Source organism: Felis catus, chromosome C1 (genome assembly GCF_018350175.1).
Source record: "Felis catus isolate Fca126 chromosome C1, F.catus_Fca126_mat1.0, whole genome shotgun sequence".
In the NCBI taxonomy this organism is placed as follows: Eukaryota; Metazoa; Chordata; class Mammalia; order Carnivora; family Felidae; genus Felis; species Felis catus.
Genome location: NC_058375.1, coordinates 29329092 through 29344482, shown reverse-complemented (window position 1 = coordinate 29344482; position 15391 = coordinate 29329092). Strand labels below are relative to the sequence as shown.

The following is a 15391-nucleotide window of genomic DNA, read 5'->3' as shown; positions in this document are numbered from 1 at the left end:
CCGAGCAGTTTGCTCCCCAGATGTGAGAGGAAACGGTTACTCTCATGATGAGGGCTATCAAGTGAAGCACGCAAGACCGGACACAGAGAACTAGGTACAAACTTTGGTTGGACAGATACAGAGGAGACAGAACACTCCAAATGCAACATTGATGGGTCTAGGAACGAGGAACACGCAGATTCCGTACAGGGAGTCTGAAGAAACAAGAGAGATTTTTTTGCTCTCCGACCAGAGCGGTGTAAGAAAGAACAAGCAGAAGCATGACCCAGCCAGCCTCTTAAGCTTCCAAACTCTAAGGGGTGGACTTGGGAAAGCCAGCTCTGCCTCTCGGGGTTTCGTAGCTTCATCTCCACTCCTCCCCTGCACTTTTTGCTGAGACAAACCCACGGAGCTGGGTGGGAGCCCTGCCAGGAGGGAGGCCCGGTGACCTGCTGGGCAAGAGAGCATGTACCCTCTGACCCCAGGAGGCAGCCGCCCGAGCCCAAGAAACCGCCAGCTCAGCCCCAATAGTATTTCGGGTCCACCCCCAATTCCTCCACTCGCCGGGGGCTTTGGGTCAAGACTCCCACCCAAGCTTCGGCCCGCCCTCTCCCAACACCCTGTGCACAAGGCTGTGAACGGACGCACAGGGAGAGCTTGAGGAGGGAGGCCGGCACCGCATACCCACTTGCCTCACTGGTTCAGGTCCCAACAGGCCCTGGCCTCACCGGCCTCCACAGGCAGGCAGAGCAAGTCTGCGTCTGCTGGCTGCCTTCCCTGCTGGAGGATGTGCAGCTCTAATTGTTCACTGCCCCACAACCAGCAGCGGGGGAGAGACAGCGAGCTAGACATAAACCCTCGCAACTGCTCACGGGGAGACCCCCTACCATTTCCTGGTGGAACCACCCTCTCGATGTGGTACTCAACAGGCTTCCTTGCATGGGCCTTACTAGAAACGTGAGGGGAAAAGCCCTCTCCTGCCTCTTCCTTGTTTTGGGACCACACTTACCTCAAACTGCAGGAGTAGGGGTAGAAAAAACCTTTTTTCCTAAGAGTTCTCCTCTAAGGCACTGAATTCAATAAATAGGAACTAAGCACCTACGTAGTACAGGATGCTTCCAACAGAAGCCAAGAGTGCTAAGAGAGTAGACACCAGCACCCAGAGAAGGGGCAGCAGCTCCATCTACTGGGCCCTTTCCTACCCTGTTGCCAGGAATCAGTTCCCTCTAGAGTTAGAAAAAGATTTAATCCGAGAATAAAGCTAAGGCCTGACACTCTACTGCTGGAGTCAGAAGGGCTCTAAGAGGCAGTGGAGTAGGACTCAGGCATGATAGTTGGTTCCCTGCCCGAGAAACCTCGATGTTCCACGTCAGCTATTGTAGCTGACACTCTGGGGACCTCATTTGTACGAGACCTGAACCACACAGGTTCTGACTCAGAGCAATGCCTTCCACCTCCCTACGCTGCCCGCATTCCCCTTGGCACAGCCAGAGCAGGACGCCACAAAGAGCCCCAAACCACCTCTGGGGCCTGGACGTGTGGATCCTAAGGAAACAACAGTCTCTCCCCTTCCCAAGCAATGAGCCAGGAGTCCGAGGTCCCACTGAGTGCCAAAGCATAAGGTCCTGGCCTATTTTCGGCACCCAGGAGGCTGGGGCATCTGTCTTGGGTTCATCACAAGGGGCAGGCAAGCTCTCCTTGGGCCTCAGAGACAGCCCTCAGTGTTAACAGCAATTTGGGACACCTGGTTTTATCTCCTTATAGTTCTCTATCTCTAATCTGGAACTTACGGTAGTCCAAAAGGATAGACGTTCCTGCCTACACACATGCCTCTTCAATGAAGCATTGCTGTATACCTACAGAACACGTGAGGACTTACTTAGCACCTAACCAGCGGATGTGAAACCCTGGTGGCACGTTCGTGTACCAGAGGGTATATAGGTGTGCGCATACGTGTGTGCATGAGGCCCGAGGGGTAGTACCCTGAAAGTCTATTTAAGTGAGAGCCAGGGCGCCTGGGTGGCTCAGTCAGTTAAGCATCCGACTTCGGCTCAGGTCATGATCTCACGGTCCGTGGGTTCAAACCCCACTTCAGGCTCTGTGCTGACAGCTCAGAGCCTGGAGCCTGCTTCAGATTCTGTCTCTCTGCCCCTCCCCAATTCATGCTATCTCCCAAAAATAAACAAACGTTAAAAATAAATAAGTAAATATAAAGTGAGAACTAATGAAGTGTGTGTACCTTTGTGTAAGCGTAAGCTTCAAGAGAAGGCATTAGGTATATCCCTTCCCTGCCTCCCACCTTCCTACCCAGCAGGGACAAGGGATACGAGTCCGAGTAGCAGCACCAAGCTGGTTTATCCCAGGAACAGACTCTGCCCACTCCTGTCCAACATCCACAGGATAAATCCCTTCCCTGGCTCAGGATTCAGACCTCTATGTCATAAGACCATTAACATTTACTTAGCTCACCACCTCCCCAAAAGGAAGTTCACACAGACACTGTGAAGCATTTCCTTCCTTAAGGCAAAAGCTACTAACTTCTATTCCCTGGCCCTTCTTCCTACTTTCCAGGGCTCCCAAATCTAAATCCCACTGGGTACACCCTGAGGAAACATGCTTTCATTTTAGGCTTTATATAGGAGCCTAGCAGTCATAGAAACTTATTAAGTTTTAACAATGATTTTCGTTTTCTCTTTAAAATCCAGGCACAGCTGTTCCTCCTCCAGGGGTGAGGTGTAAGCACACCTCCCAGAACTCTGCTCCTCCCACATTTGCTCCAAGCATGCTCAGTCCTGTCTTGACCAGCCTCAGCTTACCACCCCGACATAGACAGGAAGAGTGAGACTCTGGGAAGACAAAGGAGCTGCTACACATGCTCTGCAGTCCGCACCTCTAGGGCACAGGCCTGTACCAAGCCATCTACAGCCTTGGAATCAGGAGCTGGCCAGAAGTGCAGAGGGCAGGAACAGAGCCAGATCTATCCGATATGAGCTTCATCAATAAGGAGGTGCCACCATGGGTTCCTAGTTCCAAGGGTTTCTATCTGTAGCTATAAAGCGTAAGAGAAAGAAAATTCCTCCTTGGCTACTTTATGAAGCCACTGAATATCCATAAACACAGAAGGAAGGAAGGTAAAATCAGTCTGCCCACTAAATCAAACATGAAAGCATTAAAAATATTTATTTTAATTTCTACCATGAGCATATACTACTTTTAAAAAATTAATGATGTGTGGCACCTGGATGGCTCAGTTGGTTGAGCATCCGACTTTTAATTTTTTTTTTTTTTAAAGTTTATTCATTTTTGAGAGACAGAAAGAGACAGAGTATGAGCAGGGGAGGGGCAGAAAGAGGGAGACACAGAATCAGAAGCAGGCTCCGAGCTGTCAGCACAGAGCCCGATGCAGGGCTCGAACCCATGGATCATGACCTGAGCCGAAGTCAGATGCTTAACCAACTCAGCCACCCAGGTGCCCTGAGGATCCAGCTCTTGATTTCAGCTCAGCTCATGATCCCCTGGCTCATGAGTTCGAGCCCCAAACTTGGGATTCTCTCTCTCTTCCTCTCTCTCCACCCCTCCCCCCCGTTTGCATGTATGCACACGCTCTCTCTCAAAGTAAACTTTAAAAAATAAAAAATTAAGTGATGTAACAAAATGGAAGAATTGAAGTGAAAAAAGATGTAAAATTGTTTACTGTAATTACAACTACAAAACACAAAAACGTAATTAAAAACCAGTACACACCTTTATAGAATGGAGGAAATAGGGGCGCCTAGGTGGCTTAGCCAGTTGAGCATCCAACTCTTGATCTCAGCTCATGATCTCACAGTTTGCTGTCAGCACAGAGCCTGCTTGGGATTCTCTCTCTCCCTCACTCCTGCCCCTGCTCATGCTCTCTCAAAATAAATAAGTAAACTTAAAAAAAAAAAAAAAAAAAGAATGGAGGAAATAAACCAGAATGCTCACAGTTTTGCTCACTTTCATTGCCCTAGCTGCTAGCACTAATAACTATTTATTGTTCCTCAATTAGTACTGGGATTAGGGAAGAATTCATTTATTTTCCAAATTTGCAGTAATAAGATTATATAACTTTCATAAGGAAAAAAATATATAGGAATATAAAACTAAGGCTGATTTCACAACCCTCAAAACAATAAGACATGGGAAGGGGCTTTAATGGTGTCCACAGAAAAATATCACATGTCAGATCTATAATAAAATTACAAACAGGAAAAATCATGTCATTCAGGCTAATGGAATGTGAAGTTACTCAGGGGGAAAAAAAAAAAAAAAAGGAATTCTCTTCTGTATGGAATGACAAAGCTCATCTGTACCACTTCAACGTTTTCGACGACTCTGAAATTTGTAAATAGCTGGGGAGTTCACTGTTTCTTTCTTCACCTTCACCTTCTGAGTTTTGTCCTACAAAAGATTAAAAAGGTTACCAGTAAATGGTAGGATAGCATTTTGTAAAACAGGAAGGTTAATAAACTACCTATTGGAAAGCCCCTAATTCAGTCCTTCTCAAAGTACAGGAAGGACAAAGCCCTACTACCCTCAAGTATCCCCAGATGCAGTGAATCATGTTCTCCCCTGGGAATCTATAATGCTACTACTATGTTGAAGTTTCCAGAAAAACTGAGAAGACAGGGAGTCAAATCATTTTTCTGTAGGGCTTATTCTCACACGGAACCCTAGTTGAGAAAGGCAGATCTGAACGATCTACAAAGCTGAAGAATTTGACATTTAGAGGAATGGTACTAATATGAAAGGAGCATCACATAATCCTTAGCTGTGCTATTTAACAACACAATGTTGTCTATTTTTAAACACCAATGAGTGACACACACTGCTTTGTTAACCTGCTTAAATGTTACACATAGCTGCTCATAAGCTATAAAGTTCATATGCTACCTGATCCTACCCTTTGCTGTTCCAAAGCACTGACTAATAAGCCCCTTATTACCTTCTTAATCAAGGAACATTTCAACACTGTCAGAGTAACAGACACTGGCTCAAACCACTGCCCCTGAGGAGCAGACATTTTCACTGGGGTTGATTTACACACAGCTGAAATCCAGTCTAAGTTAAAACCTTTACAAGAGAGAAAGAAAAAAAAATAAAATAAAAGGAAGGGCCTAAGGCTTTCTCTCCTTACCAGAAGATCTTTGCGTGTTTGAATTTTCTGTGCAATAACAAACAATTTCTTCTCACGTTCAATCCGCTGCGTCAGGCAGTTATACTGCTTTTGCCTTTCTTTAGCTATCCGCTGTGGAAGAAATACACACCCGTTTTCAATAAAATTAACAAGATAAAAATGAATTAAAAACTGCTTTTAATCCACTCAAGTCCAAATGCATAAATGGTTTCATCAACTCCCTCCTCCTTACTCAGAATCAACACAAGGGACCATAAAATTGCCCATTTTAGGAACACCAGATTCTAGAGCTAACAGAACGTTGGAGACTTGCCCAGGGACACAAGGTTCACCTGGAACAGAGTCAGGACTGTCCCACGAGTCTCACGGGTCCCAGGAATCTTTCCACTACTACACTAAGCTGTTTGACCTTTGTGTGAGCGTCCCGGTTACCTAAGGCAATGCAGGAATGAGCCAATCCTGGAAACCCTACACAAAGTGAACAGAGAATAGAAAGGCTAATGGACAGTGTGCAGGTGTCTGAGAACCACAGAACTCAGAGAGCAGGACTTTTTCAGCAGAAGCTGACCTGAGAATTCTCACTGCTGAAATATCCCCTCAAAGGCCAGTGGCCCTTCAATTTGGGGGAATCATGAACCCCTGAGAAACTGATGAAAGCTGTGGATTCTTTCCTGAAATAAATGTGTATGTGTGTTGGTGCAAATTTGTGCAAACGCATATGCCTATCTGCACAAAATGTCTGTGTGGAATGAGAGGGTTCACAGACTTCCTACAGCTCATCCATGGGCTGCCCACCCCTCCAAGTTACAGAGAGATTAAAAATTCCCTTACAATCCACCATCAGTCTCTTAATGAAAATAGTTTTGCTTTAAAAATTCCCTTACAATCCACCATCAGTCTCTTAATGAAAATATTTTCGCTTTAAACAAAACAACCAGAAGAAACAACACCACTGGACAAGAACAGCAAGATCCAAATCTTTCCAACTTACAAGGCATGTCTGTGAACTATTCTGTTGGGAGCACTAATCTCTTTAGGGACCACCATAACACTTGAGAAGTGTTAGTGACACAGCTAATTGAAAATACAACTAATTGACAAACAGGGTTATCACGAGAATACTAGTCAGCCGGCTCCTCAGCTGGAAGTGTTATCTACAAGGGGGGACCATCACTGGGCTTCAGATTTAAACAATTCACCAATTCTAGCATAGTCTCGCAGCAGTGGTTTCAGACAGCTTTTGTTTTCACTTTATTACACAGACTGTCAAATTTATGGGATTACCCAATATAGTCAAACTAATTAGGGGTATTTATATTACCAACGCAAGTTTAGCTGCCTCTGAGCTAGAGAAACTGCTGTGAAATTAAACATTGGAAGCAAAGCTGATGCGGTGTAAATGATTCAAATCAAAACAGAACAGCTGTCTGCTTGAAACACATTGACAGCATTTTTTTTTTAATGAATCAGTCAGAAGTGAGAGTTCAACTCCAGAAGGCTCTGAGAAAAAGCATGTCTTCTGCACAAACCCAGTTACAGTGATGGAAAGCACCATAAGGAAAAGTCAATACAAAATTCTGGTTACAAATGTATAATATGTAAAGACTTTTTGAGATGTGTATTTGCTGCTGAAGGTTCAATATCAGAATATACCAAATCCCTAAATCTTCAGTGTCCCCTCCTCTCTCTGCATTTTACAAGGTAGGCATCAGTCACAAGTCTTAAAGGCACAAAGCCCAGAGCGAGAGGTGGGATTCAAATGCAAATCTAAAAGCCAGACCAGGGGCACCTAGGTGGCTCAGTTGATTGACATCAGTTTGGGTCATAATCTCAGTTTGTGAGTTTGAGCCCTTCACTGGGCTTGCTGCTATCAGAGCCCGTTTAGGATTTTCTGTTCCCCTCTCTGTCTCTCCCCTACTCACACTCTCACACTCAAAAATAAATAAAACATTTAAAACAATTTTTTTAATTAAAAAAATAAAGCCAAACCCTTAAGCTTCCAACCACTAAGCCACACTATGCCACACACCCCCCAATCTTAAAAACCAAGGAACCTTCATCCATTCCCATCCCATCATCAAATCTTCCTTCCACTTTTCTAAGGGAACTTAATGAGCTTTCCTTAATTATAGTAAATGCGGGGGGGGGGGGGGGATCCTAGATTCTCCTAAGCTCAGACCTGAAAACAACGGAGAAAATTACCTTAAGTCGAGTCTGCTGGGTAACCCCCTTCACTTTCTCCTTCTGCAAGGTCTCTATTGTGGGTCTATTAAAGACTCTGTCAACAAGTTCCGGGGCTGTTCGCAGGTGAGTGGCAATATCAAACTGTTCAACTGAAAGTCAAGACAATTCTTAAGGCACTAACACCAAACATACGCCAACATGCTAGACTATCCCAGAAACCCTCAAACATTTCATACCTTCCTTTTTGGTGTCAAAAAAAAACACATGCTTATTCTGTTGCTTCCCCTGGAAATCCAGCAGATGGAGCTCTGATTTCAGTCTTTCAATTTTCTAGAATACAGAACAGGATCTCATTTTACACTGGGTTCTTCCAGGGTATCAGAGATGAATGTCAAAAGTGTAAACCATTTCACATCATTATCACGAGCCAGAAAAAAAATGTGCTTCATTCTTTTAAAGAACGGCTAAACATCCATCAAGCACCAACCACAGTTAAGTGACTGGGCTACACATTCCACAAAACTCATTTAATCCTTACAACAATCCCATGAAATAGAAAGGAGGAACCAATCTCTCAAGGATGTTAATTTGTCCATAATCATGGGGCTAATAAATGGCAGAGCCAGAATTCAAACCTAAGTCTGTCTCATTTCCAAATCTGAACTCTTTCCACTCTACCATACTGACTACACTTCTAAATCATTATACCATACACAAGTACTTCAAGAAGAAATCAACTTATAATTTGAAATCACTGAATCTGCATTTCTTTCCTTAACAAAAATACAACAGAACAAAGGGCTTCAGTTGTTACCTTAGCTTCTGCAACCCTTTTCATTTCTATGTATTTGACATCCTGGGTTTTCATCAGTTTCAGCTGTTCTGGAGTTACTTCTTCCTTAGTCTCCTTAATAACGTGAACTCCATCCTAAAATCCAGATTTAAAAGATACAGTCCCTCTTAGATTAAAATCACTGATAAGCTGTCAGCATAGCTTATGACTGGAACAAAGACAACTGAATGCCATCTGCAACAGCAGTCCAATGTACTAAGCCCCTAGATGCATGTTCAATTTAGCACCTCATCATCCACTCTTAGAACAACTCCAGGCAGAGGTGGCTGGGTGGCTCAGTCAGTTAAGTCTGACTTCGGCTCAGGTCATGATCTCACGGTTTGTGAGTTCAAGCCCTGCGTCGGGCTCTGTGCTGACAGCTCAGAGACTAGAGCCTGCTTCGGATTCTGTCTCTCTCTCTCCCTCTCTGCCCCCCACCCCCACTTGCACTCTCTCTCTCAAAAATTAACATTAAAAAAAAAAAAATTAAGGAAAAAAAAAGAAAGAAGAGCTCCAGTCATAAGACAACTCAGATTCAGGAGTAGAAATGCATGCTGTTCATGAAGGGACAGTTTGCCTTGGATACTGACCAAGAGCATTTGGACCAAGTGGAGAAGGGCTAAATAAAGGCCAAGGCTCTTTCCTCTCCATCTCTTCCCCCATCTTATTTTCTTTATTGAGTTGGAGCTCAGAATACCAACTGATCCATTAGGTACCCACCTGGAGTTTAACCCGAGTCATTTTATAATAGAATTCATCTGGATTTTTTTCAAGAGCCTTCTTCCGGAGAGCTCTGAGGTACTCTTGCTTTTTCCGGTAGTCACTAAAAGGCAGTTTAAGTGAAGTTCATAACAAAAAAAATCCAAAAACAAAAAAGCACAAACAAAAAAACCCACAAGAGCACACTTTACAAGCATCTAAAGTTCATACAAAATGAAACTCAAAAAAGCCAGAGCAATGACTAGATTTGATCCAGACTCCACTGTCACTAATGTTGAGATCCCGTCACTGTAGGCTACTCTCTTATCCCAAAATTCACCTGAAACTGTCCCCATCTCACATGTTTTAGCGCTATTTACATCTTTAGAGGGAAACACCAAAGAAAGCACATATTAAAGCTCATTAGAAAGGGTTCTGATCAGGGCGCCCGGGTGGCTCAGTCGGTAAAGCGTCTGACTTCGGCCTAGGTCATGATCTCACAGCTCGTGGGTTTGAGCCCCGCATAGGGCTCTGTGCTGATGGCTCAGAGCCTGCAGCCTACTTCAGATACTGTGTCTCCCTGTCTTTCTGCCCCTCCCCCACTCACGCTCGGTCTCTCTCCCCTTCAAAAATAAACGTTTAAAAAAAAGAAAGGGTTCTGATGCAAGCTTGGGCACCAACTGACCAAATAAGGTTCCAAAACTACACAGCACAGAATAGCATACTGACTAGAATCGTGGACTCTGAAGCCAGACTATCTGGATTAAAACCTTAACTCCACCACTTCTAGCTAAGTAATCCTGGATAATTTAGCTAACCAATCTGCATCTTAATTTAATCTGTAGAATGGGTATGATGAGAATAGTATCCCAGAAGGTTGTTGGGAGGAATAAATAAGTGTAAATATTGCAAGTCTCCCAAAACACTACCTAATCCAATAATAGCACTCAGTTATCATTATTAGCCTTAACTCTGGGACCCAGAGCAATCCACTTAATCCATCACCATCTGTACCAGGAGCACAAAAGGACCTCAGCTGACATGCACAGTTAACAAATAATTATAATTTATTCTCCAAATAAAGTGCCAAAGAAGAAAAATAGAGGTAATTGTTTTATGAAATGTTTTCAGAGTTCATTATCACCCACGCTCAGTCTTATGAATCCATCTTTCATATCTCTTCATTCCACACCACACACGGGGTGATGTAAGAGACTCAACAACTGGAATTTTAGATTCTATCTTGCATTTCAAGAGGAGGGAGAGAAAAAAAGAGATTCTGCTTTTGGCTCAAACACCAAGGCAGGGGCAAATCAAAGCCACTATGAGCAAACTATCTGGAACAACAGAATTAGAAAAAATTCGCAGTGCAACTGTAGTTAAATAAATAACGCTCTGCCCAAACAAAGAGAGAAGTTTAGGGTCACAAACAAGTATCTGATGGGTTGCCAGCGTTCTGGCCATTTTATCAATGGCAGGAAATTATCCCCCGTCAGACACTTGGGCAATCCAGCTGCCGTGCAGGGAAGTGGTCAACCTTCTTGGCAGCACCTCTACCGGGAAACCGAACTCACTCTGCGCGAAGTTTGTAATCTTTCTTTTTTTCCAGCAGGCCCAGATGTTTTCGAAAGCCAGGCTAGAAGACAAAAGGGAAAAAAAAGAAAGTGCTTAGTTCCCCCAGCAAACACATGCCCAAATCAACATGACACCGCACAAGAACAAGAGTCTCTGGAGTGCTCAGTAAATCCATGTCCTTGGAGCCAACTTGCTACCCTGTTCCCTTCCCTCCCCCACTGGGCTCTGCCCAAGGATGAGAGGTACTATACGGACGCCAGAGAGGTCATAAGCACTGCCATAGTAGGTTTCCTGGCCTATTAAGGACAGAGAGAGGCAACAATGACTCGGCACTAAGCAAGCAGTTGCCAGCTGTACTAAAATTACTACAGCCTTAATCCAAGGGTTTAAAAAATACTATGAAGGGAAAATATAATAACAGGGAGGCACTGTGGTAAGGGCTCTAAATTTAGAGTCCAAGAACTGGGTTCAAATCCAAGCGTTACCTCTTAACAACCTGTGACCTTATGCAAGTCACTTCACTTCTCTGAGCTGCTGTTTCCTAACTTTAAAACGAGAATAACAATACCTGCTTCCCCTGGTTATCATTAGGATTAAATGAGCCTCTGTAAGGGGCAGTGCTGGCACCTGGCCTGGCACAAGGCAAGTACCCACCACATGTTTACTGTTATTATTATTCCTTTGGTAAGAAGTAAGAGAGAAAACCGAGTGTGACACAGAATACCCTTCTGACACAGAACTTGGATAGCATGGAAGGCACAAGGATTATATCTTGGTATTATCTTTCTACAAGCTATTTGTTGAGCAATTAATATATGTCAGTATCTGTGCTAGATGTTTCTGCCCACATCATCATAACAGGCCACATTTATTAAGCACGTACTCTGTTACAAAGCAATCTGCTGTGCTTGTTACACACAATCGCTTAATCCCCACAACAAACAGGAAAAGTAGATAAAACATACGATTGTTATCCCAATTTTCCAAAAGGGGAATAAAGTTTAGAGAATGACTTGCCCAAGAACACAGAATAACTGGCAAAGCTAGAACCAGAACCCACTCTATGTCAGGCCAGAGTCTGTGCTCTTTCCCACAAGAGACCGCATCTTCTCCTGCTCTGAATAATCTCAATTTTTGAGAAGGTACATACACTTCTTTTTTTTTTTTTTTAACGTTTTTTTTATTTATTTTTGAGACAGAGAGAGACAGAGCATGAACGGGGAGGGGCAGAGAGAGAGGGAGATACAGAATCGGAAGCAGGCTCCAGGCTCCGAGCCATCAGCCCAGAGCCCGACGCGGGGCTCAAACTCACGGACCGCGAGATCGTGACCTGAGCTGAAGTCGGACGCTTAACCGACTGAGCCACCCAGGCTCCCCAAGAAGGTACATACACTTCTAATACAATACTACACACAAGTTTAAACTTGTATAATATTAGCAGATGACATTTTTAAGTTACCTTGCTCAATTTTTATCCTTGAAATGATGCAACATATAATTCAATAATTAAAATAACAGCCAAACTGAAATCAAAAACACAACAAACACAAGAAACAGGTGTTGGCGAGGATGTGAAGAAGAAGGCACCCTCGTGCACTATTGGTGGGAATGAAAATGGATGCGGCCACTGTGGAAAACAGTATGGAGGCTCCTCAAAAATTAAAACCAGAGGGTGGCCCGGGCTCCTAGGTGGCTCAGTCAGTTGAGTGTCCGACTGACCTCAGGTCAACATAGGTCATGATCTCACAGTTTGTGCGTTCAAGCCCCTCATCAGGCTCTGTGCTGACCGCTTGCTTGGAGCCTGCTTCAGATTCTGTGTCTCCTCTCTGCCACTCCTCTGCTCATGCTTTGTCTCACTGTTTCTCAAAAATAAATAAATGTAAAAAAAAAAGAATTTTTTTTTTTTTTTGAAACTAGAGAGTGGCCTGGGTGGCTCAGTCAGTGGAGCGTCCGATTCTTGCCTTCAGCTCAGATCATGGGACTGAGCCCGTGTCCGGCTTCACACTGAGCATGAAGCCTGCTTAAGATTCTCTCTCTCCCTCTCTTGCTGTCCCTCTCTCCCACGCATGCTCTCACTCGCTCTCTCTAAAACTAAAAAAAAAAAAAAAAAAAAAAAAACCTCAAAACAGAAATACTCTACGATCTAGGAATCATAGATACTGGCTATCTACCCAAAAATTACAAAAATGCTAATTCAAAGGGATCTGAGTTATAGAAGAAGACTGGCCATTGCATCTGAAGTAGCTCACCTAATTATACCTACTCCCTCCATACAAAACATCTTCAGTAGCTGGCCCACCACCTCAGTGAAGAACCTATGGCATAAAGTCCAAACTTTACCCAGACATAGAGTACCCTGGTCAACATGTTTACCCATCTTTCCAGCACGGCCTTCTTCTTATCTCTCCCACAAAGATCCTCTATTCCTACTCAAACATGACCGTGTCATGCTTATGTCCAGCCTTAGAAGCCCTCTGTCTTCTGGAGTGCCGGTGGCTCAGTCAGTTAAGTGTCCGACTCTTGGTTTCGGCTCAGGTCATGGTCCCACGGTTCGTGAGTTCCAGCTCCACAAGTTTGAGCCCTGCGTCCGGCTTGCTTGGGATTCTCTCCTGCCCCTCCCCTTCTCTGTTAATCCAAACCAACTACTTACAACTGATATTTTGGATACACTATTCAACCTCTTTAAGCATCAGAGTCCTCATATGGAAAATATGGATAACATCCACCTCATAGACACGCTGTAGATTTAAATGAGATCATCCTTGTACAGCATGTTGGGCTGTACCTAACATACAATCAATGCTCAAAAAGTGACAGCTATTATCATTCCCTTCAAAGTTCAGCAAGTTTCACTAGGAAGCTCCCGCATCATCTCTACTTTTCCCATTCAAATTCCTCATTTGGCAGTGTTCCTGTGCTATATATATATATATATTTTTTTTTTTTTTTTTTTGAGAGAGAGAGAGAGAGAGAGAGAGAGAGAGAGACATGGAGTGTGAATGGGGGAGGGCAGATAGAGGGAGACACAGAATCTAAAGCAAGCGCCAGGCTCTGAGCTGCCAGCACAGAGCCAGAAGCGGGGCTCGAACTCAAGAACCATGAGATCATGACCTGAGCTGAGGTCGGAGACCCATCTGACTGAGCCACCCAGGCTCCCCTTTTACAGGTGCCTCTTTATTCATCTTTTAGTGGCCTCTGGATTCCTGGTCTGATTTCTGGCTTTGCCAGTTGCCAACTACAGCTGTATGTCTTTAGGCAAATTACTTAACCTATCTGAGTCTTAGTTTCCCCATCTGCAAATGTGAGAAAATAACGGTACCTACCTCCACACGGTGTCAACAGTTAAATGAGATAACGAGTAAAGCATTCTGCACTTTTGGCTCTGGCCCACAACAAACACTGCTATCGTTACTTTTTTTTTTTTTTTTTTTTTTTTTTTTTTTAATTTATTTTGAGCGAGCGAGCAAGCAAGCAAGTGGGGTGGGGCAGAGAGAGGAGAAGAGAGAATCCCAAGCAGGCTCCACTCTGTCAGGGCAGAGCCCAGCTCAATCTCATGACCCTGGGATCATGACCTGAGCAGAAGTCAAGAGTCACGCTCAAGGACTGAGCCACCCAGGCGCCCCATCATTACTTTTAGATAGGCCCACAAATAGGTTCAAATAGGTACCACAATTAGGTGGCAAATTGCACTATTGCTCCTAGCACACGACTGAGCACACAGTAAGTGCACAATAAATACCTGATAAATGCTATTAAGGAGGAAGACTGACTCTGGTTAGGAGGCCTTAGTTCCCCCCCATCAGTAGCAACACAACTTTGGACACATCTTTCTCCCTCTCTTCCCCACCTGCAAAATGAAGTTGGACCAGATAACTAGGTTGTATATGTGGTTTTTAAGCACAGTGAAATGGATGCGCTCGTTCTGCATATATTAAACTAGTTTCTACTCAACCTCCCCAACACAGACACACCCTCCACAGAAGTCCTACAACTGTTTATCCACCTGAATTTGGGGTTTAGGACTCGGCAAGTCACTTCTGCTCTCTGGGCCTCAGTTTGTTCACCTGTACAACGGGGATGGAAAACATTATGGCCTGAGACATAAAAAGCGTATACGGCAGACCTTCATAAGATTCTGCACTAAGCCCACGCCTGTCGGTGTTACATTATCAGCACCGATCTCTTGGGTTACTGACCCCCGCCCCCCTACGCAGTGGGCAGGGCTCTGCACCCTTAGATGGGGGTTCCAGTTCCAGCCGGTATGCGCTTTGGCCTCACCTTCCTCCCAGGTCAAGCATTTTACACACGGCGTCTCACCCAACTACCTCCGCACTGAAATTCCGCAAGACAGCTTTGACTATACCCAAAGAACCGGTCGGGAGTAAGGCAGGGAACGGGAACGACGACCCCCCCTCCCCTCCCCAGGCTTCGAGGCTCCGCCCCAGGCACGCCGGCATCATTAGCATATATTTGCATTTATTTACGTGCCCCAGCAACGCGCCAAAGGGACCTGGTCCCGCAGGTGAGGAGGAGAAAGGGGTGAGGGAGGCACACGGAGCCACGGGCCAACGCTCGTGGGACCTGTGCGGTCCTACCTGGCTTCGCTCTCGGTGTTCTCGCTGCCGGGACTTAGCCGCCTTCCGAAAAGCCGCTGCCATCGCTACTCACGCCTGGAAAAGCTCAGGAGACAACGCCAGCCCCGCACCGCCTCAGCCGCCTAGTACCCCGATCCTACCGGAAGTAGGCCAGGGCGCCAGACGCTTAGAACCTCCCACTTCCTCCCCGCAGCCTATCCGACCCCTGCCTTCCCGGAACTACGTCATCTAGCAAAGGCGTCCAGCGCGAGCTGCTTCTGGGGAGTGTAGTTTCCTAGGTCTAGTCTCGTGACCCTGCAAGACTAAGTTCTCATTCGCCAGAGCTTGTGCACGTGTACCCAGATCTCTCGTTTTCGCGCTCCGCTCCGC

At 45.0% G+C, this 15391-nt stretch overlaps 1 protein-coding gene across 1 annotated transcript; it reads right to left on the bottom strand.

The window, feature by feature from the left end:
- Positions 1 to 3653: 3653 nt before the first annotated feature.
- UTP11 (UTP11 small subunit processome component) lies at positions 3654 to 15183 on the bottom strand. Its single transcript, XM_003989879.6, has 8 exons — positions 15023 to 15183; positions 10427 to 10488; positions 8874 to 8976; positions 8136 to 8249; positions 7558 to 7651; positions 7340 to 7470; positions 5138 to 5248; positions 3654 to 4401 (listed from the first exon to the last, which is right to left on the bottom strand). The coding sequence occupies exons 1-8, from the start codon at positions 15083 to 15085 to the stop codon at positions 4318 to 4320; spliced, it is 762 nt and encodes a 253-aa protein (XP_003989928.1). The 5' UTR covers positions 15086 to 15183; the 3' UTR covers positions 3654 to 4317.
- Between the last annotated feature and the right edge of the window lie 208 nt (positions 15184 to 15391).